At 41.8% G+C, this 22,716-nt stretch overlaps 1 protein-coding gene across 1 annotated transcript in view; it reads right to left on the bottom strand.

Annotated features, from left to right (window-relative positions):
* Positions 1 to 1,605: 1,605 nt before the first annotated feature.
* LOC124795110 (F-box/WD repeat-containing protein 7) overlaps positions 1,606 to 22,716 on the bottom strand; it is a 149,508-nt gene continuing 128,397 nt past the window's right edge. The window contains exon 12 of the mRNA XM_047258962.1: positions 1,606 to 3,548. Coding sequence (XP_047114918.1) covers positions 3,382 to 3,548 — 167 coding nt within the window. The 3' untranslated portion in view covers positions 1,606 to 3,381. The remainder of the gene's footprint in view (positions 3,549 to 22,716) is intronic.

The raw sequence follows: 22,716 nt of genomic DNA, 5'->3' as shown, positions 1-22,716 counted from the left end.
ACTTGGGGAAAAAAAAGAGACAATATCAATTCCAAATTAATAATGTAAAGACTATAGGAAACAATACAATCAAATGACAAAATCTGTTAATTCAAGACCATGACTAGTGGAGTAAGGAAGCTGATAGATGCAAACCAAAAAGAAGATGGTGAACTGTTACATGAGCTAAATATAAGTAAAACAGAATGCCACAAATACAAAAGATGTACATTTCATTTTAATGGTTTGAAGGTGATGGTTTTTAAATAGGGGCATTGCAACATTTACAACATAAAAAACTTTTTTCCTTCTTGAAAAATGTGATTTGCCCTCATATACGGTTTTATTTGGCACATCAAGCAAGTTGTCTTATGGTTTAATTTCTTAACTGCAAATTTTTCTCTTTTTTACACAAGTTTCTATACTTCTTCAATTATATTTAAGGGACTTGTGTGTTCAGTTACTTTAAAGTGTAATTGATGAAGCAAAACTGTAATTTATGGTCAGTATTAACAAGTTATCCAAATGTTAAAGAAATACCTGACAGTAAATTATTCCTGTCCTCCCCATTGCTGACCTTATTTTACTTTCAATAACGAGTATGGTTTTCTAACTATTTTAGTACAATAAATGAGAATCAAATTTTCATGAAAAGAACTGGAATTAAGTCACACTCTTTGGTTGCACAAAATCAATGAGATGTTTCATGTGATGCTGTATCACATGCTATAACAGCTGGGAGAAATAGCTAGTAACTACCAAGCCTCTTGGGAAAATCTGTAATTGTGCAATGGATGAGCACAAATTGTTACACACACACACACACACACACACACACACACACACACACACACACAGATATATATTTTTTTGTTTCAAAAGTATTTTGGTACATCAGACTATATCACTGTAGAGGGGTGGTGGACAATCCAATTTTTGATTCCTGAAATGTGTGTTACTGTCACATATTGTTCTTAATTTGGTCAAAAGTCATTTTTAGCAAGCGCCTTCTTAAAGACTGAATGAAAAGTTTTGAAGCTTTAGGAGGATTAGTAGGCTAATGTTTGCAAATATAATGACAACAAAAGAACACAAACAGAAAGGCAGAAAAAAAGTGTGTGCATTTGGTGCTCACGTTTACAATTAAAAACACCTTGACTATTAAATTCTTTGAAACACAAGAAACAAGGTGCAGCTCTCTTGCTTTTGCCTTTTCCACTGCTGTTATTACCACCTTCATATGGATGTGCTTTTTTTTTTCTTTCTTTCTTTTAGCAAATATCGATTTACGATCATTTGCTGAATGATTACAGCAAATGCATTATTCTCTTAACGAGGTACCTTAATGTGCAGCAGATAATTAATATAATGAATCATTCTATTAATAAAACACTGACTCCTCCTGTAAAGCATTCAGCTGAGCTATTGTCTACAAATGATGTTACTAAATAATGTGTTTCTTGTGGGTACAAGGAATAAAAGATTAAAGATATTACTGCGTGTTACCAGAGTTTTTAGAGAAACATTATTTTGTCATCCTGATAATTTGCACTACTACTGAGTGATCGCCAACAGAGTTTTTTTTCTTGCTAAATAAATAGTGACTCTTCCAACACACTGCTAGAATACTTTTTAACAAAAGATTTAATTACAGCACAAAAGTACAGTTCAGTCATTTAAAAATGTACAGTAACTATGAATTTAATAGTTGCAAATAAATAAAGGTCACTTTCATCCTCTTGGAAATTGCACATTAACGTATTTGATCATAAATTATGTAGGTGTTCTCAACCCAAGAAATTTCCCTTGCCACTCATGTTTCTCCCTTTTCTTTGGAGATTGTGGTAATGAATTGAAACAACTATGCGATATAATGTGGCGTTCATGTTGCACTAGTAAACAATTTATTACATGTATATTACATAACATTTTACAAAAAGGTGATTTTGAGCAATGTTTCTCATGTGTACTCATGATACAAAAGATATACTAGAATCTGACAAGAAATGTATTACAAGAGGGGTAAAAAAAGGGAAGGAAAAAAGAAATCATGAGTATTAAATACATCTTACAATGTCAGAAATAAACAAGAGATTTAAAAGTTATCTTCCTCAATTTTCCCTCACTTATTGTTACACATTCGATGTAAAATATGCAGATCTTACAGTATATGTTTTCATGCACCACTTCACAGCATTATGCAAAACAGGCTTCTTGCTTCAGCATATAGCTTTATAATTTTTAACAAATGAGTAAAAAACAACCAACAGTTAACTTTCTGACTGTTATATTTACAGTTGATTTACAAGTAACTAAAAAAAATTTTTTTTACAAATAATTTGGTCTTAAAATAGTTAATGGCAACGTATTACTCCTGAAGATTTCTGTAAAGGTTTTTTCAACTGAACTGACCAGTTGCTGGCAGCCTCAATATGTAAATTTTACCCAGATTAGTGAATTACACTGATGGAACAGTTTATTAACAAAACTAACAGAATTTCACTTCTATTGCAGTTACTTACAATACACTTCTGTTCCCTGGTAACCTCTGGGAGCAGCTGCAAAGTACAGTGCCAAAATCAAATTTAAAATTTTCTAAAGTGTCCTGCACTTGATTTAAAAGAAATGCCTCCACAAAGCCTGGAACTCCAGGTATCAAAATTTTAGTATCACACGATACATTAAGATACCACATACTGATCAGTACATTTTGTTCTAATCACTTAAGTCATTAAATTAGGTTTTAAAATTCTGAAAGCTTTCTGTAAGTACAGCAAATAGCTATCTTGCAGACCTGGAATTACAAGAACATTGGCAGAGCATGAGAAATTAAGACATCATCTTCCTCTCATTCCTCTGTCCCTGCCCCTGCCCCATTTTAAGGATACACACACACACACACACACACACACACACACACACACACACACACACACACACACACGGGGAGGGGAAGATGGAAGTGCAATTTGGAATCACTTGTGAAACTTCAACACACAGATTTGTACATTCCAATATCTGAAAGAAATTAAAAGGTACATTATTTCTTAGGTTCTGCAAGAAGGTATCTGTTGTAAACGAAATTTAAAAAATTCAAAATAGCCATATCAAAATGAGGATACAGAAATATACACTGGCAGAAGGTACTGCAACGAATGAAAAAAGTGTTTCACAACAGTTGACAACTCATTAAAATAAATACTTGTGTCTGATATTTTCTGCTTAAAATGAAAGCTGGTTATCAGAAAAAAGTCTGATAACACATGAATTGTCCCTGTGAGATGAAGATGCATTATGCACAGTGGGCAAATTATGAGCTCATTTCAGTCGACACTACCCACTGTGAATGCCAATGTATATAGATCCTCCAACAGCTCATTATGGACTGGAGCTCATGAATATTCATTGCTTGGGGTCCACATCAAAATCTAACACAAGCAGTTTTGTTTCTTCAGTACCATTTCGACTACCAACAGCACACACAAGTTTAGTCTCATTTGCCCGAATTCGCCACACAACGCCACCACTGCCTCCACTCTCCAGTGCAACGAGATTACGGATAAACTCACCTAAAACAAAAACCAAATATCACATGTCATTGCACAAATTTCATTTATTTCTCATTTATAACCAGCAGTGCTCAACAGTTGAAATGATTCGTATTAGTTGTGACAAATATAAGAACATAATATTGTCAAGTAACTAAAATTATACTGTTTAGCAAATCCACTGTAGCCTTGTTTAGGATGGCAAAAGTGCAAACTGAAAGGAAATGAAAATGGAGAAAAATAGTAATACCAAGCTGAAGGCCACAATCCTTTAGGATTAGATAACCACCCACCCACTGTCAGACCAGAATAGAACAGGGATTCTATGAGGACATCCTGGAAATCCTAACTAGGTTTGGCTAAACTTAAAAGTTACTTAATTATATACCAGGAAATAATTTCTAACTAATTTTCTCCAACCAGCAGCAACACCCAACAACCACCCAGCAACTGTACTCTTTCAGTTTGAATTTTTAGACTTGAAAATCCTGCAGCCTTGCAAAATACACTTGTGCCAGCTCAGAAACACTCTTCCATCAACCAGCTTAGTCAACCAAGTAAGCAGGTATAGTACAAAAAAAATTCATTCCAAGACTGTATTCACGAACAGTTTCACAAGTATCACTTAAAAATTGCAGTTAAATAAATAGTCATTAACATGAAATCTGACAAGGACAGCACAGACTCATACTAACCGTAGTCCTATGCTCTCTGAACTGACTCCAACAGTCAGTCATTTATGGGAACTCATTTTAATATGGAATCTGATCCACACACACAAAAACAGTTTAATCTTGAATGAAATTTTCATTCTGCAGTGGAGTGAGTGCTGATATGAAACTTCCCGGCAGATTAAAATTGTGTGCTGGACTGAGACTCGAACCCGGGACCTTTGCCTTTCATGAGCAACTGCTCTGCTGACTGAGTTACCTAAGCACGACTCACGCCCCGTTCTCACAGCTTTAATTCTGCCAGTACCTCATCTCTTACCTTCCAATCTTGTATACACAGTATCTATGGAAATGATATGTCAGAGCTGTAGCAATTGCACAAATTCCTCACTCACTTTCTTCCAATTTTCCTGTCCAAAAGATAAGAGTATGCAGTACTTGATGGGAAGTCATCTAGTGAAACAGAAGTTATATCTAGGGTTCTCCAAGGAAGTGTTATAGGCACTTCGTTGTTGTTACCTATATAAATGATTTAAGAGATGATCTAAGCAGCTATTTTATATTGTTTTATATGACACCATTATTTATCACCTAGTGAAGTTGTTAGACAATCAACCTGGACTTCCCACTGTTTGAAATCTCAAAATTATTCAGAGACGATATCCGCATGGTGCAAGAAGTGGCAAATGACTTGACAATAAAAAGTGTGAAATCTTCAACATGCATATTAAAAATTGTTTAATTTTGGTTACATGAAGAATTACATAAATTTAGAAATTCTCAATTACAGTTAAGAACAATTTAAATTTGAACCATCATATACAAAATTTTGTGGGAAAGACAAACCAGTGACAGTTTTACTGGCACAGCAGCTGATGGTACAATAAACCTACTTAAGAGTGTCTACACTACATTTCTCTGTCCTGTTCTGAAGTACTGTTCAGTGGTATGGGACCCTTACTGAATGGGAGTGATGGAGAACCAAAAAAGTTTGAAGATAAGCCTGTTTTATGTTATCACAGATATGATAAGTGAGTTAGGGAGGCATTTATAAAATCAAAGTCTTTTGGCTGATGAGGTCATTTCACGAAATTTCAATCACAAACTTTCTCCCCCAAATGCCAAAATATTTTGATGATCCCTTCCACTCAACTCAGAACCGAGGTGGTCGCATCCAGTTCTGGGACAACTCTGCGGAGTGCTAGCTTTGTTGAATTTCCACGAGAAAAGCACTTGTAGTAGAGCAAACTTAAAGATCTTGATTTGATTGATGCTTTGCATAACAATTACTGTCTTTTGCCAGTTATGAAGATTGGAATTCAAATTAATTTCATTCATCATAGGGATATGAATAAATGACCTACAGTTTTCAGTTTTGTTTCTGGTTATTCATACACCAATGGGCCAAAACATTATGACTACCTGCAAAATTTTATTTTGGTCCATGTCTGAAACACAATACAGCAGGGATTCTGCATGTCATGGATTTGACGAGTTCTTGGTAGGTTTCTGGAGGTACATGACATCAGATGTCTATGCACAGGTCATCTAATTCCATGAATAATGGGCCGGTGGTTCGTGTGTACGAAGCTGACACCGGAAAGCATCCCATGCGTGTGTTCCACTGTGTTCTGGTGACGTGAATCTGGTGTCCAAGACATTACCATGGCATCTCTATCATATCCATAAATTACCGTAGAAGGATTCTGGTCTGGTGACATTGCAAGTTATCCTGCTGGGAAATGTGATCACCATTGGGGTTGACGTCAATGATGAAGGGATACAGATGGTCTGCAATAATGTTCATCTTGCCCACAGCTGTTATATTGCCTTTGACTAATACCACAGATGAATGTCTCCCAGATTATAATACTGTCACCAGTGGCCTGTGCCTGTAGTGTGGTGCACATTTCGAGCAGCTGATGGATGATGGCATATCCAGACACAACCCACAACCTGCGTAACAATATGTTATTCATCCAACAAGGCAGCACATCTCCACTGACACATGGCTCAATCTCGATTCCTTACCCATTACAATCATCACGCATGATGTTGTTGGGCCAATATGGGAATACAGAGGCCCACTGCGGCAGAGTGCCATGTTCAACAATATGCGCTAAATGGTGTTCTCTGAAACCCTTGGGCCTGCATCAGAACTGTACTTTGTAGTCAGACTTGCCCTGCCCTACTTTACAGAGCACGAAAAACTCCAACCACAATTTGTCATGAAGCGTCTATGTCCAATAACTTATCGGATATTCGTGGTTTCACTGTCCTTCAACCACTATCTGTAAATGCTCATGCCAACAGCACATGAACAGCTTCCTTGTTTCTGAGATGTTCATTCCCATGCACTGGGCCACACAATATGGTATATGTCAGTAGATTTTCCTCATCCTGTCCATATCATAGCTAATGTGATTTAGCTAGTGTGATTCACATTTATATCAGCTCCACTTGTATACTTTCTATACTGACTGCATCATGTTGCTTCAGAGACACCAGGTAGCATACAACCCCATGGTTGACAGTGGTCATAATATTTTGTTTCATCAGTGTATATTACACATTATGAACATTGTTCAAGCTTTCACAGCAAATCTGTATCACTGCTTCTGGTCATAGCATTGCGCCAGTGACTGATGAGTTCATGAACATTCATAATCATGTTAAAACTGCATGCCATACACGGACTTGAAACTAATTAAATTCTGTTTGCAGCCAGTGTATTAATAAATACTTTATTTGAATATATTTCACAAGCTGACTCAGAGCTTCAGAACAACGTCTCTTCCCATACCTTTGAACCATCACAGAATTCTCTCTAAATAGTGTGGAAGTAGCATCCCAGGATTTGAACATAGTGAAAAGATTGATGTGACCATAGCCTAATGAACATTACTGAGATGAAATGTTAAGAAAAGATAATACATCAAGTTGCAGTCATGCACAACAAAAAAATAGTTACACATTTAGCTTTTGGACGAACCTTTCTTCAGAAAAAACACACACACACACACACACACACACACACACACACACACACACACAACTGCTATCTTTGGCAGATCGGACTGGAATGTAACTGGCACATTGAACGGAAGCAGCAATTTGAAGGGACAGGAAGCAAAAGGGATAGCAGGGTATGGCTGAATGGAGGGAAGAATGCTGCCCGTTGGAATGTGCAGGGAATAGATTCCCCAACAGGCACACAGTTGGGAGTCTTTGGGGCAGGGAGAAGGGGGGAGGGGTGGGGAGCGGCGAAAAATGAGAGGAACGAAGAAGGGGAAAGTGTGTTCTGTGTGTTGCAGATAGCAGCACACAAAGAGGGAGTGGAGATTGGAATAGGGAATAGGTGATTTTTTGGGGGGGGGGGGGGGGGGGGCAGAAACTGATTGTTAGAGGGGGTGTGAGGACAGTAGCTTACCATAGATTGAGGCCAGGATAATTTCGCACTCTTTTGTAACTGGTTCTTGGGGGTGGGGAGGATTGTGGTGTGTGGGAAAATGGCACACGAGATCTGTCTGCGGACTATCTCAAGGGGATGGTGGTTGTCTGTGGAGGTCTTTGTGAGACCCTCAGCATACTGGGCAGAGGAGTTCTTGTCACTGCAGATACACCATCCAGGCTGTATGGCAGGGATTGTTTGGTGTGTAAGAAATGACAGCTGTTAAAATGCACGTGAAGCTGGTGTTTGGTGGGTTTAAGAGGTGTGAATGGAGCCATTAGAGAGGAGGTGGTCAGTGTCTTGGAAGGTGGCACACTGGAATGAGGTTCAAAAATGGCTCTAAGCACTATGGGACTTAACATCTGAGGTTATCAGTCCCCTAGACTTAGAACTACTTAAACCAAACTAACCTACGGACATCAGACACATCCATGCCCAAGGCAGGATTCGAACCTGCGACCATAGCAGCAGCGCTGTTCCGGACTGAAGCACCTAGAACCGCTTGGCCACAGCAACTGGCTACTGGGTTGAGGAAGATCAGGTGAAGAGAAAGGGTGAGGATGTTGAGGTTGTGAAGAAATGAGGATAGGGTGTCTTGGCCCTGAGTCCAGATCATGAGGATATCATGAATGAACCAGAACCAGACCAGACCAGGGGTCTGGAGTTTTGGGAGGCTAGAAAGGTCTCCTCTAGATGGCTCAGAAACAGATTGGCACACGAATATGCCATATAGGTGTCCATGCCTGTGCGATGGATTTGTTTGTAAACCTTCCCCTCAAAGGAGTAACAGTTGAGAGTTAGGATAAAGTTAGTAAGGTGTATGAGAAGTGAAGTAATGGGTTTTGAGTCTGAAGTAGAGTGTGGATCTAGGAGCTTAAGGGGTGGGGATGGTGGAGGGTTGGTGAAGAAGTGGTTGGTATCTTTGACGTGGGAGGCTACATTCGGGTAGTTGGTGGAGGTGCTGCTCAATGATGGCTGCAATTCTTTCAGTGGGGGCAAAATAACCAGCTAGAATGATGTGTCCGGTATTGTTGGGTTTATGGATTTTGGGGAGCATGTAGAAAGTGGTTGTGTGGGGTGTCATAGTGTGCAGAGGGAAACAGATTCAAGAGTGAGGATCTGGGAAGGGATAAGGCTTTAAGCAGGGACTGGAGGCTATCCTCTACTTCTGGGACAGAATCTGTATGGAGGAATTGGTGGCAAAGAAATGTTTTCATAGCAGGGATCAGAAGGAGAGTAGGTCTTTGACGAGTGAAACTTGGTTAAATTTGTGTGTCAGGCTAAACGTCACACCTTTGGATAGGACTGAAACTTCTACGGGGGCTGATGGTTTCGGTGAAAAGTTTAACAACAGTATTGTGTGGATGCTTAGGCTCTGGATTTGGTAGGGTGTTGGCAAGGAGGTTGTTTTTTTTTTTTTTGGGGGGGGGGGGGGGGCAAGTTGGAAAGGTGAGCTAGGCAGGGTCTGGGTGCTATGAAGGGTTAGTGAGGAGGAACACTGTGGGTAGGATACGGGTTGGAGAGTCATGTCCCAAGGCAGCAAGCAGTAAGAGGTCATTAGGTTGGATTACTTATGGAGGTGGTATCTGGAATGCTCCTGCAGGTGCTGGAGACCAAGCACCAATTCCAGAGACGTGAGGTATGTAGCAAGTATTGCACAGTAGATTATCTTGTGGAGGCAGTAGAGGTGGATCTGGGATGCCTGTGCTATGAAGATGTCTCTTTGCAGTACCAGGTTTATGTGGTCCAGGGACGGGCAGAATCTCAAAAGTTGGGGTAAGATCCAGAGAAAGGAATTTTTATGGTTAGGTTGTTGGGCAGATTCCCCCACCCTACAGCCTCCAACACTGCACCTGATCCCCCTTGCCTTTAGCTAGTGTCGTCTAATCTTCTCCGTTTCCTCCCAAACTTGCTTTTGGCCCCACTTTTCATTTACGCACAGTTTTTTCGATGATTCAGCACTTACGTCTCTTTCTAATACAGTTTCATAATATTATTATTATGTATTTGTGAACTGACCACTTAGGATCACACTACAATTTCATTTCTTCTTTGTCTGAAGTTTCCTCTTTCTCCAGTACTCCTTCACATGGACGCTGTGTTCTTGTTTCTGTTCATCCGTTCAAGGTCTTCCAGTCTTCTTAGTTCTTTTGTCTTGAAATGCTTCCAAATTTTGAATAATGGTCTGAAATGTACCCCTATTTAACATCTGAACTTCCTGAATGTCGAACCTTTGCAGATCCTTACGAGCTTCCTTAATACATGTTGTTGACTTTTTTTACCACAGATAGTCAAATATCCTTCTGGTTAGTCTGGTTTTGTCAATTCTGTACAGGTGTCTTAGAAATGATAACCTCCTCTTTTTCATGTTATTATTATTATTATTATTATTTTCTTTCCTTTCTCAGATGTCATGTCTGGTTAAAAATGGAAAGTGACGCGGACCTTGATCAAGCGTGACTTTCTTTTAACTGTACGGTATATGTTACATTGCATTTAGGAACTTTCAGGTAATTGAACATGTATCAATAATTACAGATATCTGTAGTTGTATACATATGTTTGGATGTAGCTGAATTGCGTTGCTGTACTGGTGGAGATTGTGTGGTATGACTCCTGTAGTTGATAGTGTAATTGGTATAATGTCAACTTTATCCTGATGCCACATGTCCTTGACTTCCTCAGCCAGTTGGACGTATTTTTCAATTTTGTCTCCTGTTATCTTCTGTATATTTGTTGTATTGGGTATGGATATTCCGATTAGTAGTTTTAATTTCTTCTTTTTATTGGTGAGTATGATGCCACGTTTGTTATGTGGTGGTGTTTTATCTGTTATAATGGTTCTGTTCCAGTATAATTTGTATTCATCATTCTCCAGTACATTTTGTGGTGCATACTTGTATGTGGGAACGTGTTGTTTTATTAGTTTATGTTGTATGGCAAGTTGTTGCTGTATTATTTTTGCTACATTGTCATGTCTTCCGGGGTATTCTGTATTTGCTAGTATTGTACATACGCTTGTGATGTGATCTACTGTTTCTATTTGTTGTTTGCAAAGTCTGCATTTATCTGTTGTGGTATTGGGATCTTTAATAATATGCTTGCTGTAATATCTGGTTTGATCCTGTATTGCAATCATGAATCCTTCCGTCTCACTGTATATATTGCCTTTTCTTAGCCATGTGTTGGATGCGTCTTGATCGATGTGTGGCTGTGTTAGATGATGCAGGTGCTTGCCATGTAGTGTTTTCTTTTTCCAATTTACTTTCTTTGTATCTGTTGATTTATGTGATCTAAAGGGTTGTAGAAGTGGTTATGAAATTGCAGTGGTGTAGCTGATGTATTTATATGAGTGATTGCTTTGTGTATTTTGCTAGTTTCTGCTCGTTCTAGAAAGAATTTTCTTAAATTGTCTACCTGTCCATAATGTAGGTTTTTTATATCGATAAATCCCCTTCCATTCTGCTTAAGGTCAATCCTTCTGTTGCTGAAACTATGTGATGTATGCTATATTTGTGGCATTGTGATTGTGTAAGTGTATTGAGTGCTTCTAGTTCTGTGTTACTCCATTTCACTACTCCAAATGAGTAGGTCAATATTGGTATAGCATAAGTATTTATAGCTTTTGTCTTGTTTCTTGCTGTCAATTCTGTTTCCAGTATTTTTGTTAGTCTTTGTCTATATTTTTCTTTTAGTTCTTCTTCAATATTTGTATTATCTATTCCTATTTTTGTCTGTATCCTAGATATTTATAGGCATCTGTTTTTTCCATTGCTTCTATACAGTCGCTGTGGTTATCCAATATGGAATCTTCTTGTTTAGTGGATTTTCCCTTGACTATACTATTTTTCTTACATTTGTCTGTTCCAAAAGCCATATTTATATCACTGCTGAATACTTCTGTTATCTTTAGTAATTGGTTGAGTTGTTGATTTGTTGCTGCCAGTAGTTTTAGATCATCCATGTATAGCAAATGTGTGATTTTGTGTGGGTATGTTCCAGTAATATTGTATCCGTAATTTGTATTATTTAGCATGTTGGATAGTGGGTTCAGAGCACGGCAGAACCAGAAAGGACTTAATGAGTCTCCTTGGTATATTCCACGCTTGATCTGTATTGGCTGTGGTGTGATATTATTTGAATTTGTTTGGATATTAAGTGTGGTTTTCCAATTTTCCATTACTATGTTTGGGAACTGTATCAATTTAGGATCTACTTTGTATATTTCCAATATTTGTAGTAACCATGAATGGGGTACACTATCAAAAGCTTTTTGGTAATCAATGTATGCATAGTGTAGCGACCTTTGTTTAGTTTTAGCTTGATATGTCACCTCTGCATCTATTATCAGTTGCTCTTTACATCCTCGTGCTCCTTTGCAGCAGCCTTTTTGTTCTTCATTTATAATTTTGTTCTGTGTTGTTGTGTCATTAATTTCTGTGTAATGACTGAAGTTAATATTTTGTATATTGTTGGTAGGCATGTTATGGGGTGATATTTTGCTGGGTTTGCTGTGTCTGCTTGATCTTTAGGTTTCAGATAAGTTATTCAATGTGTAAGTGTATCAGGGACGGTGTATGGGTCTGCAATGTAACTGTTAAAAAATTTAGTTAGATGTGAATGTGTTGAGGTGAACTACTTTAGCCAGAAATTTGCTATTTTATCTTTTCCAGGGGCTTTCCAATTATGAGTAGAATTAATTGCTTGGGTGACTTCATGCTGCAAAATTATCGCTTCAGGCATTTGTGGTATTATCTTGTATGTGCGTGTTTCTGCTTGTATCCACCGTGCATGCCTGTTATGTTGTACCGGGTTTGACCATATGTTGCTCCAGAAGTGTTCCATGTCTGTTATGTTTGGTGGATTGTCTATTATTATTATTATTACTATTATTATTATTACTATTATTATTATTATCATTATTATTATTATTCTTCAATTTCATCATCTGATCTTACAACTTCCTTTCAACACTGTCACATTATTTTTGTTCTGCTCTTATCTTTTATTCTCATATGCAGCTTCAGAGATTTAATCATGACCAATGAGCCATTGATTTCTTTTGGTTCTTCATTAGTACCATGGAAATTAAATCTTGTTTCCTTTAATACCCTTCCTGCAAGTGCTGTCTCTCTCAATCCATCATTCACACACACTTTTATTTCCCTCTAGCACCTACCCAACCAACCTTTAGGCTTTTATTAATTTTATTCTCTCATTTCACAAGTGCCCAGCAGTCTCAAAAAATTATCTTGCATTGTTCTTGGATTGGAGTCATGCTCATTCCTGTTTTGATTACTGGTAAGCATGTATTCCTCCTCACTCAAAATATTTTAATGTTCATTTATGATTATTTTCACTCAAACATGAAACCAGGCAAGATTTGCGTGAGTGTGTTCTTGTAACTTATGATTAATAAATGTCAATAAAGCAAAGTTACTTTTAAAGTGTCATCTTGATAGTCGTGAGAAAACTGTTCTATTTGGAAGTACAAAATGGAGGAAGGGGGGGGCACATTGAAGAGATTAAGTAAATACGACACCCAGAAACTAATGTCAAGGGAGACGACATGACAGGACAAAGGGAAATATAATAACCACCATAAGCTTTAAGTCAGAGACAAGAAACTGAAAGACTGAAAACGAGGTAGACATGTGAAAACAATGAGCAGTGTTATACTACTGATGGAGAAACACTAACTCAAATGCTGGCATTAGTGTTATATTTTCTCGTATACTGCCATTTGGTAAGTAGAACCCCATTTTCTGTGTGTTTGATATTAAAATCTCTAGGAATTTACATGTTAAAATTGAACACAATACTCATGTTTAATTTGTTGATGTGGATGAACATGGCTGATTGCAAAAATGACCAACATACTGAAATAATGTAGACTCTATTCAGCATTATTTTATAAGGAAAATTTTGGTTGCTATAATAATGGATAAAAATAAAACTTTACTTGTATGCCTGGATAAAGAAAAAAAACATTAATGATGACTGACAAACATCTGAAATTTATTTGAAAGAAATCTGCTGAATGCAAAAATCTTGGCATTGGCTGTGTTAGGTATAGTTGTACTACCTATTAAACAATGGAAAATTCAGGATGGAATGTAACAATGTTGTGAAAAGGAAAGCTGCTACTCACCATATAGTGAAGATGCTGAGTCGCAGATAGGCACAACAAAAATACTGTTATAAATATAGCTTCTGGCCAGTAATGACTTTGTCAAATTAGACGACAACACACACACACACACACACACACACACACACACACACACACACACACACACACACACGACTGCAGTCTCACCAACAAAGGCCTTACTGGCCGAAAGCTATATTTGTTAGTCTTTTGTTGTGCCTATCTGGGACTCACCATCTCCGCTGTGTGGTGAATAGCAACATTCCTTTTCACAATATTGTACAACCTAAAAGTGACATGAAAATTTGTGCCAGACTGGAACTCAAATCCAGATTTCTCACTTATCATGAGCAGTTGCCTTAACCACTTTTGGCTACCGGTGTATGCCTCCTGGACATTCACATGTCTCACTGTCTACACCCCCATACCATAGTCCCCTACACTGAGCACTTAAAGCTTGCAGCTTTACTCTGTATTCCTACACCAATGAGAATGAAACTTTGAGGAATAGACACCCATGATATTGTTGTCTTGTGCCCGTCCTGACATGCAATACTTGCCTCTTTGGATGAACAGACATTAACAATGACAGACAGCTGTCCAAACTTTATCTGACATAAATTTGCTGAATGCATGTATCTCGGCATCAGCTTTTTTTTTTTTTTTTTTTTTTTTTAGGGCACACAACTTCAATGGTCATTAGCGCCCAGACTACGTTAGGAATGCACCACGAGGCACAAGTTTAAAACAGCAACTAAAGGGGAAAACACGATAAAAGACGGATTGACAGGCTTGGTTTAAAAAAAAAAAAAAAAAAAAAAAAAAAAAAAACAGCATAATCAAATGTCCTTAGACATGTTTGTCAAGGTGATAAAACGAAGAAGGCGAGCAGCTGCTCCTGGGTCATCCACTAAAATGGCATCTAGAGTACATGGCAGGCCAAGATCAAGACACAGTGTATTAAAATCCGGACAGGACGTTAAAATGTGGCGGACCGTCAGCAATTGCCCACATGGGCAGAACGGCGCCGGCGCAGCCGTCAACAGATGGCGATGGCTGAACCGGCAGTGTCCAATTCGTAACCGGGCCAAAACGACCTCCTCCCGCCGAGAAGGGTGTGAGGAGGACGTCCAAGCCGCGGGAAGAGGTTTCAAGACCCGAAGCGTGTTGTCCGTAAGTGCAGCCCAATCGGCATGCCACAGCGATAAAATGCGCCGACAAATGACCCTGCTACAATCTGATGAAGGGACACAACAAGAAGCTGTCCGAGGCTGGAGGAATGCAGCCTTGGCCGCGGCATATGCAGCTTCGTTCCCAGGGATACAGACATGGCCAGGAACCCACATAAAGCTAACCGGAGAACCGTCGTCCACCAGCTGCTGAAGAGAGCGTTGGATCCGGTGCACGAAAGGGTGAACCGGATACGGATCACTGAGGCTCTGGATGGCGCTCAGGGAATCGGAGCAGATGACATAAGCAGAATGTCGGTGGCGGCAGATGTAAAGAACAGCCTGGTAGAGGGCAAAGAGCTCAGCTGTGAAGACCGAACAATGGCCATGGAGCTGGTATTTGAAACTTTGTGCCCAGACAATAAAAGAACACCCGACCCCGTCATTGGTCTTAGAGCCATCTGTATAAATGAAGGTCATATTAATGAACTTCGAACGAAGTTCGACAAAACGGGAGTGGTATACCGAACCGGGGGTAACCACCTTTGGGAGCGAGCTGAGGTCAAGGGGAACGCGAACCTGAACCTGGAGCCAAGGTGGCGTGTGGCTCTCGCCCACTCGAAAGGTTGCAGGGAGTGAAAAAATCAAGGTGTTGAAGGAGGCGATGAAAGCGAACTCCAGGGGGTAGCAGGGCAGAGACATACAACCTGTATTGACGGTCGAGAGAGTCGTCAAAAAAGGAATGATAAAACGGGTGGTCGGGCATTGACAGTAGCCGACAGGCATACCGACAAACCAGTATATCGCGCCGATAGGTGAGTGGCAATTCACCGGCTTCAGCATGAAGACTCTCGACGGGACTAGTATAAAACGCTCCGATCGCAAGACGTAAACCCCGATGTTGTATGGAGTTGAGGCGGCGTAAGATGGACGGCCATGCAGAGGAGTATACGAAGCTCCCATAATCCAGCTTGGAGCAGACGATCGACCGATATAGGCGAAGTAGGACGGTTCGATCCGCTCCCCACGACATACCACTGAGAACACGGAGGACATTTAGAGAACGGGTACAACGGGCAGCCAAATATGACACATGTGGAGACCAGCTAAGTTTCCTGTCAAATGTAAGACCTAAAACTTTTGTTGTCTCCACGAATGGGAGAGCAATGGGACCGAGTCGTAAGGACGGTGGGAGAAACTCTTTGTAGCGCCAGAAGTTAAAACAGACCGTCTTCTCGGCAGAAAAACGGAAGCCATTGGCGACACTCCAGGAGTAACGACGGCCAAGAGAACGCTGAAGACGCCAGGAAACATGTACACTGCGCGCTGCAATAGATGGTACAATCGTCCACGAAAAGGGAGCCTGATACAGCAGCTGGGAGGCAATCCATTATTGGATTGATTGCTATGGCGAAGAGAGCGACGCTCAAAACTGAGCCCTGTGGCACCCCATTCTCCTGGCGAAAGGTGTCTGACAGGACAGAACCCACATGTACCCTGAACTGTCGATCCATTAAAAAGGAACGAATAGATAGAGGGAGGCGACCGCGAAGGCCCCATGTATGCATGGTGCGGAGAATGCCTGCCCTCCAACAGGTGTCGTAAGCCTTCTCCAAATCAAAGAACACAGCCACAGTCTGGCGCTTCCGCAAGAAGTTATTCATAATGAAGGTCGACAAGGTAACCAGATGGTCAACAGCAGAGCGGCGCCTATGAAATCCACATTGTACATTGGTAAATAGGCATCAAGATTCGAGCAGCCAAACCAAACGAGAGTTAACCACTCGCTCCATCACCTTACAGACACAGCTGGTAAGCAAGATGGGTCGATAACTGGAAGGCAAGTGCTTGTCCTTCCCCGGCTTAGGGATCGGTACAACAATAGACTCGCGCCAGCATGCGGGAACATGTCCCTCAATCCAGATGCGATTATAAGTACGAAGAAGGAAACCTTTACCCGCAGGAGAAAGGTTCTTCTGCATCTGAATATGAATAGAATCAGTCCCTGGAGCGGAGGACCGTGACCGGGCAAGTGCATTTTCGAGTTCCCGCATGGTGAATGGGGCATTATAACTTTCACGATTCGAGGAGCAGAAGTTAGGTGGCTTAGCCTCCTCTGCCTGTTTTCGGGGGAGGAAGGCAGGGTGGTAATGAGTGGAGCTCGAAACCTCTGCAAAAAAGCGGCCGAAGGCCTTGGAGACATCCTCAGGGGCCACAAGGACGCCATTCGCGACCGTCAAGCCAGAAACTGGTGAGTGGACCTTAGTGCCAGATAGCCGGTGCAGGCTACCCCAGACAACATAAGAAGGAGTAAAACTGTTGAAGGTGCTTGTGAAAGCAGCCCAGCTGGCTTTCTTGCTTTCTTTAATAATACGACGACACTGCGCACGTAATCGTTTATAATTGATACAATTTGCCACCGTAGGATGGCGTTTAAAGGTGCGTAAAGCACGTCGACGAGCACGTAAAGCGTCTCTACATGCTGCGGTCCACCAGGGGACCGGTACGTGACGTGGAGAAGAAGTAGTGTGAGGGATGGAATATTCAGCAGCAGTGAGAATGACTTCCATGACATGTGCGACCTGACTATCGCAGCTTGTGAAGGTTTCATCCTGAAAGGTCGCCCTGGAAGAGAAGAGCCCCCAGTCTACTTTGGAGATGTTCCAACTAGTTGAGAACGGAGAGGGGGTATGATGCAGGAGATGGATAACACACGGGAAGTGGCCGCTCGAATATGTATCAGAAAGTGCATACCACTCAAACCGGCGTGCAAGTTGGGTAGTACATATAGAGAGGTCTAAATGGGAATAGGTGTGAGATGTGTCAGAAAGAAAAGTAGGGGCACCAGTATTGAGGCAGACAAGATTGAGCTGGTTGAAAAGGTCTGCTAACAGGGAGCCCCTCGGGCAGGATACTGGAGAGCCCCAAAGGGGATGGTGGGCATTGAAGTCTCCAGTTAACAAAAATGGTGCAGGTAGCTGAGCAATAATTTGCATCATGTCTGCCCTGGTAACGGCAGACAACGATGGAGTGTAAACGGTACAAATGGAAAATGTAAAAGTGGGGAGAGTAATTCGGACGGCAACTGCCTGCAGGCCGGTGTGCAATGTGATGAGATCGTAGTAAATATCATCCCGGACCAGCAACATAACCCCTCCATGAGCTGGAATACCTGCCACAGGGGGTAGGTCAAAACGCACAGAGGTGTAGTGTGCCAAGGCAATTTGATCGCATGGGCGTAGCTTCGTTTCCTGGAGGGCTACGACAAGCGGACGGTGCAAGCGGAGCAGCAACTTCAAGTCCTCTCGGTTGGAGCGAATGCTGCGAATATTCCAGTGAATAAGTGCCATTGTGAGAAAAAAAGGAAGATGAAAGAAGGGGTCACCTCGAAGGATGCTGAGGGCCTGGCTTCGAGCGAGACTGCCGCCGCTATCAGTAGGCGGACAGTCATCGTCCATTGGTTCTATAGGTTCATCAGCCATCTTGTTAAGATGGCCGGGAGGGGGAGCTTCCTCTGCAGGTGAATGGCCAGATGTTCGGCTACCAGCGGTGCGGCCAGGCGAAACGGATGACGGCCTGGGGTGGCAACCGCTGGGTGGCGCAGGAGAAGAAATGCGCCGTGGCGGAGGAGGAGAACTGTGCTTCCTATGAGCCTTCTTGGAAGGACGTTTAGTGGAAGTACTGGTCGACGGCTGGGAGTTCGAGGTACGTAGGAAGTCTGCACGGGACGGTTCCTTCTTGAAGGCCCGTGCATCTGACTTCTGGGTCTTCGTCTTGGCAGAAGCTGATGAAGGTGCTTGTGTCTGAGGGGTGACGGGAGGAAGAGGAGATGTCGACCGCGCGATCTTAGCACTGGCCGAATGGACGACCGTGGTGCTGAAGGTCAGATTGCATGTCTGTGTCGCCACCTCCATGGTAGTCTGAGGAGAGGCGAGGACAGTACTGTATTTCACCGCTGGGAGCAGTGTGGGCTTCCTACTAGCAAATAGCTTGCGAGCAGCCGAGGTTGACACTCTCTTTGACCCGAATTTCTTGGATACAGCTTTCTTCCTTGTAGATGGGACAGTCGCGGGAGGACGCTGCATGGTCACCCTAACTGTTCACACAACGAGGAGACGGAGGTGGACAGTCACCCTCATGGGCATCCCTGCCGCAAGTGACACATTTAGCCGCATTGGAACAAGACTGGCGAGTGTGATTAAAACGCTGACACTGGTAGCAGCGCGTAGGTGTCGGGACATAGGGGCGAATAGAAATAACCTCGTAGCCCGCTTTGATGCGTGACGGCAGCTGAACACTAGCAAAGGTCAAGAAAAGTGTCCAGGTCGGTACAAGGTCATTGTTGACCTTTTTCATGACCCTGTGGACCGCCGTCACGCCCTGCTCAGCGAGGAAGGACTGAATCTCCTTGTCAGTCAATCCGCCGAGTGATCTAGTATATACCTCACCACGAGACGAATTCAAAGTGCGGTGAGCCTCCACCCGGACAGGGAATGTGTACAGAAGTGTGGCCCGAAGCAGTTTTTGTGCCTGAAAGGCACTCTCAGTTTCTAGTAACAAGGTACTGTTACGCAACCTGGTACAAGACTTGACAGATCCGGCTATGGCATCTACGCCCTTCTGGATAACGAATGGGTTGACAGAGGAAAAATCCTTTCCGTCCTCAGATCGAGAAACTACGAGGAACTGTGGGGCAGGCGGTAGTACTTTTGTCACTGGTGGCTGGTCAAGTTTCCGTTTTTGGGCACAAGTCGAGAGAGAAGAACAAGAGAAATCCATTGCGGAGGAATCCCCCATGATTGCCAGCGTCTCCGATGGCGCGCTCCTTCCTCGTGGGGACCCTCTCAGGGGGCACTCCCGCCTTAGGTGAATGTTTACACCTCAGGTCACACCTCCCGAGAAACAGACGGAGGGACCAATCGGCATGGTCAGAAGGTATCAGCTCAGGCAATCATCCCTCCCTGGGCCTGGCCTTTACCAGGGGGTATGTGCGTGCCTTACTTGTCTACCCAGGGCGGGGAATTACGCGTTACCCCGTCACCGGCTATGCGTGCAAACGCGTGGGTCGGCCTTCAGGCGCGCACATGGAAGAAGGAAGAAGAGGAAAAAGAAGAGAGAGAGGGAGAGAGAGGAAAGACTGTCTCAAACGCCGAGGCGGAGACCAGAGAAGGCAAGGAGGAGGAGGCAAGGAGAAGGAGGCAAGGAGAAGGAGGCAAGGAGAAGGAGGCAAGGAGAAGGAGGCAAGGAGAAGGAGGCAAGGAGAAGGAGGCAAGGAGAAGGAGGCAAGGAGAAGGAGGCAAGGAGAAGGAGGCAAGGAGAAGGAGGCAAGGAGAAGGAGGCAAGGAGAAGGAGGCAAGGAGAAGGAGGCAAGGAGAAGGAGGCAAGGAGAAGGAGGCAAGGAGAAGGAGGCAAGGAGAAGGAGGCAAGGAGAATAGTAAGTAAGACAGTGAGATGGAGAAGAACAAAGAAAGGAACCAACCAAAGGAAGGAAGAAACGAGAAGAAGTGAAAAACCAAAATGACCGCAAATATAGGTCGTGAAACCGTCCGTCTCCGGACGCAGGTGCTAACTACCCCCTTGAGGGGGAGGGACTCCTTTTAGTCGCCTCTTACGACAGGCAGGAATACCTCGGGCCTATTCTAACCCCCGGACCTGCAGGGGGGGGGGGGGGGGGGTTATCGGCTGTGTTGCATATAGATGTATTAGTGACATATGATATAGGGCTGTATACAATATGGTCTAAAAGGTTTGGGTAATTCCAGGAGGTATGCACTGATAGCTGAAATGTTTAGCAGGAAATCCGGTTCGAGGCCCAGTTCCCCATACATTTTCACACATCACACTTACACACAGCCAATGCAAATATATTTGCATTCAGCAGATTTATTTCAAATTAAAAATGAAAATACTGAAGTTGAAATGGCATTTTTAAGATCTGAAATATATAAAAGCAGTGGTGCATAAGTTACAGTACTCCACTGCCTATTTTTAACTGATGGAGCTTATAACATTACATATGAGAGCCAAGAAATACATTACTGCCCCCATGTGACTTCATAATCACAGAAAGACAGAGATGAAAAATACCAATAGAAACATATTAATACTGTGATACGTGGTGAATTGATGTTTTCTGTTGTTCGGCATAAAAAATATTTTATAATTCAAATCATAATAAAATTATTTGGTCAGAGACTTTTGCTAAAGATGCCAAATGGAAACAAACACTATACACTTTTTGCTGTAAAACAAATGGTATGACATTTAATTTCTGCTTGCCCTTCTGTGGTGTCTTCTTGTCTGGCTGTTTCAGGATATGCAAATGTTTCTCTGTATCTTGTATTTATATAGACTACAGGCTATTTTTTTTAATGTGTCAGTTATATAAACATTTGTATCTTTCTTTTCAGAGGCTGTATAGAAAGACTGGTAGCAAATCTGAGGGTGTAACAACTGAACATGCTATGTATTCTTTTGTTTCCTATTCACTATCACTAAGCAGAGCCACCCTGAGTTCTAGTTGCTGATCATTTCTTTGGCAGTCCTTATATATGTAAGGACAATTATTGAACTACATGAAATAAAACTGTCAAATTCTGAACGGTTTTTGTTAGGACATTCAAACTCCACAGTTGGCTATGGAGCTTTATGGGAATTAGTATGTGCATGCATGGTTTGGTTTAGTGACTAAGCCCACTTCCATTTGGATGGTTCTGACAATTAGCAAAATTGGTGCATTTGGGGGGACAGAGAATTCTCATTTCATGATCAAGAAGTGTCTTCACCCTTAAAGGGTGAAAGTGTGCTTTGTCTTGTCCAGTCACGAAATAATCGATGCAATGTTCCTTGATGGCACAGTGACTACCGAATGGTAAGTGAAGGTTTTGGATGATTTCATCCTCATTATCCAAAGTGACCCTGTTTTTGACAAGATGTGGTTAATGAAAGATAGAGCTTAACCCCATCGATGCAGGAGAGTATTTGACGTCCTGGAGGAGCACTTTGGGAACCGCATTCTGGCTCTGGGGTACCCTGCAGCCACTGGCATGGGACTTGATTGGCCAACATATTCTCCGGATCTGAACACATGTGACTCCTCCTTGTGGGGTTATATTAAAGACAAGGTGCACAACAATAAATCCAAAACCACTGTTAAGCTGAAAACAGCCTTTCAGGAGGTCATGAACTACAACGATGTTCCAACACTTCAGAGGGTTACGCAGAATTTCACTATTCGTCTGCGCCACATCACTGTTGATGATGGCAGGCATATTGAACATGTCATAACCCAAATCCAAATATCTGTAGTGACGTTCACTTGCTGAATAAAGTATGTGCATGCTGTAGTTTGTAACTAACTTACATTTTTTCCATGTAGTTCAATAACTGTCACTTTGTACTTTTTACATGAGAATCTTGTTAGTCAATTGCCTTCTAACAATGGCACCAGCAGTCACTTCAGTGGCTTGCTGTATAAGCCTCACAATATTAATATATGATAAATTCATAATACTTGAATATATGATTCAAATCTGTTCACAGTAATCATTAGTTTCACTCATTTACCATGATATACTGGGAAAAGTTTTCATAATAAGAATGTCCCAGATCTTTCTCTCATATTATAAATTCCACAGGGAAAAGTTTCAAGCCATTAACAAGAAACTGCTGACCACAGAGGAAAGAGAAAGAAAAAAGAAAAAAAGAGGAGAATGCTTTTGCCAAACAAGCTACTTGCAATGAGGTT

This window comes from Schistocerca piceifrons, chromosome 4, assembly GCF_021461385.2.
Source record: "Schistocerca piceifrons isolate TAMUIC-IGC-003096 chromosome 4, iqSchPice1.1, whole genome shotgun sequence".
Lineage (NCBI taxonomy): Eukaryota > Metazoa > Arthropoda > Insecta > Orthoptera > Acrididae > Schistocerca > Schistocerca piceifrons.
The sequence above is the reverse complement of the archived record's forward strand: the minus strand, read 5'-3'. Positions and strand labels throughout refer to the sequence as shown.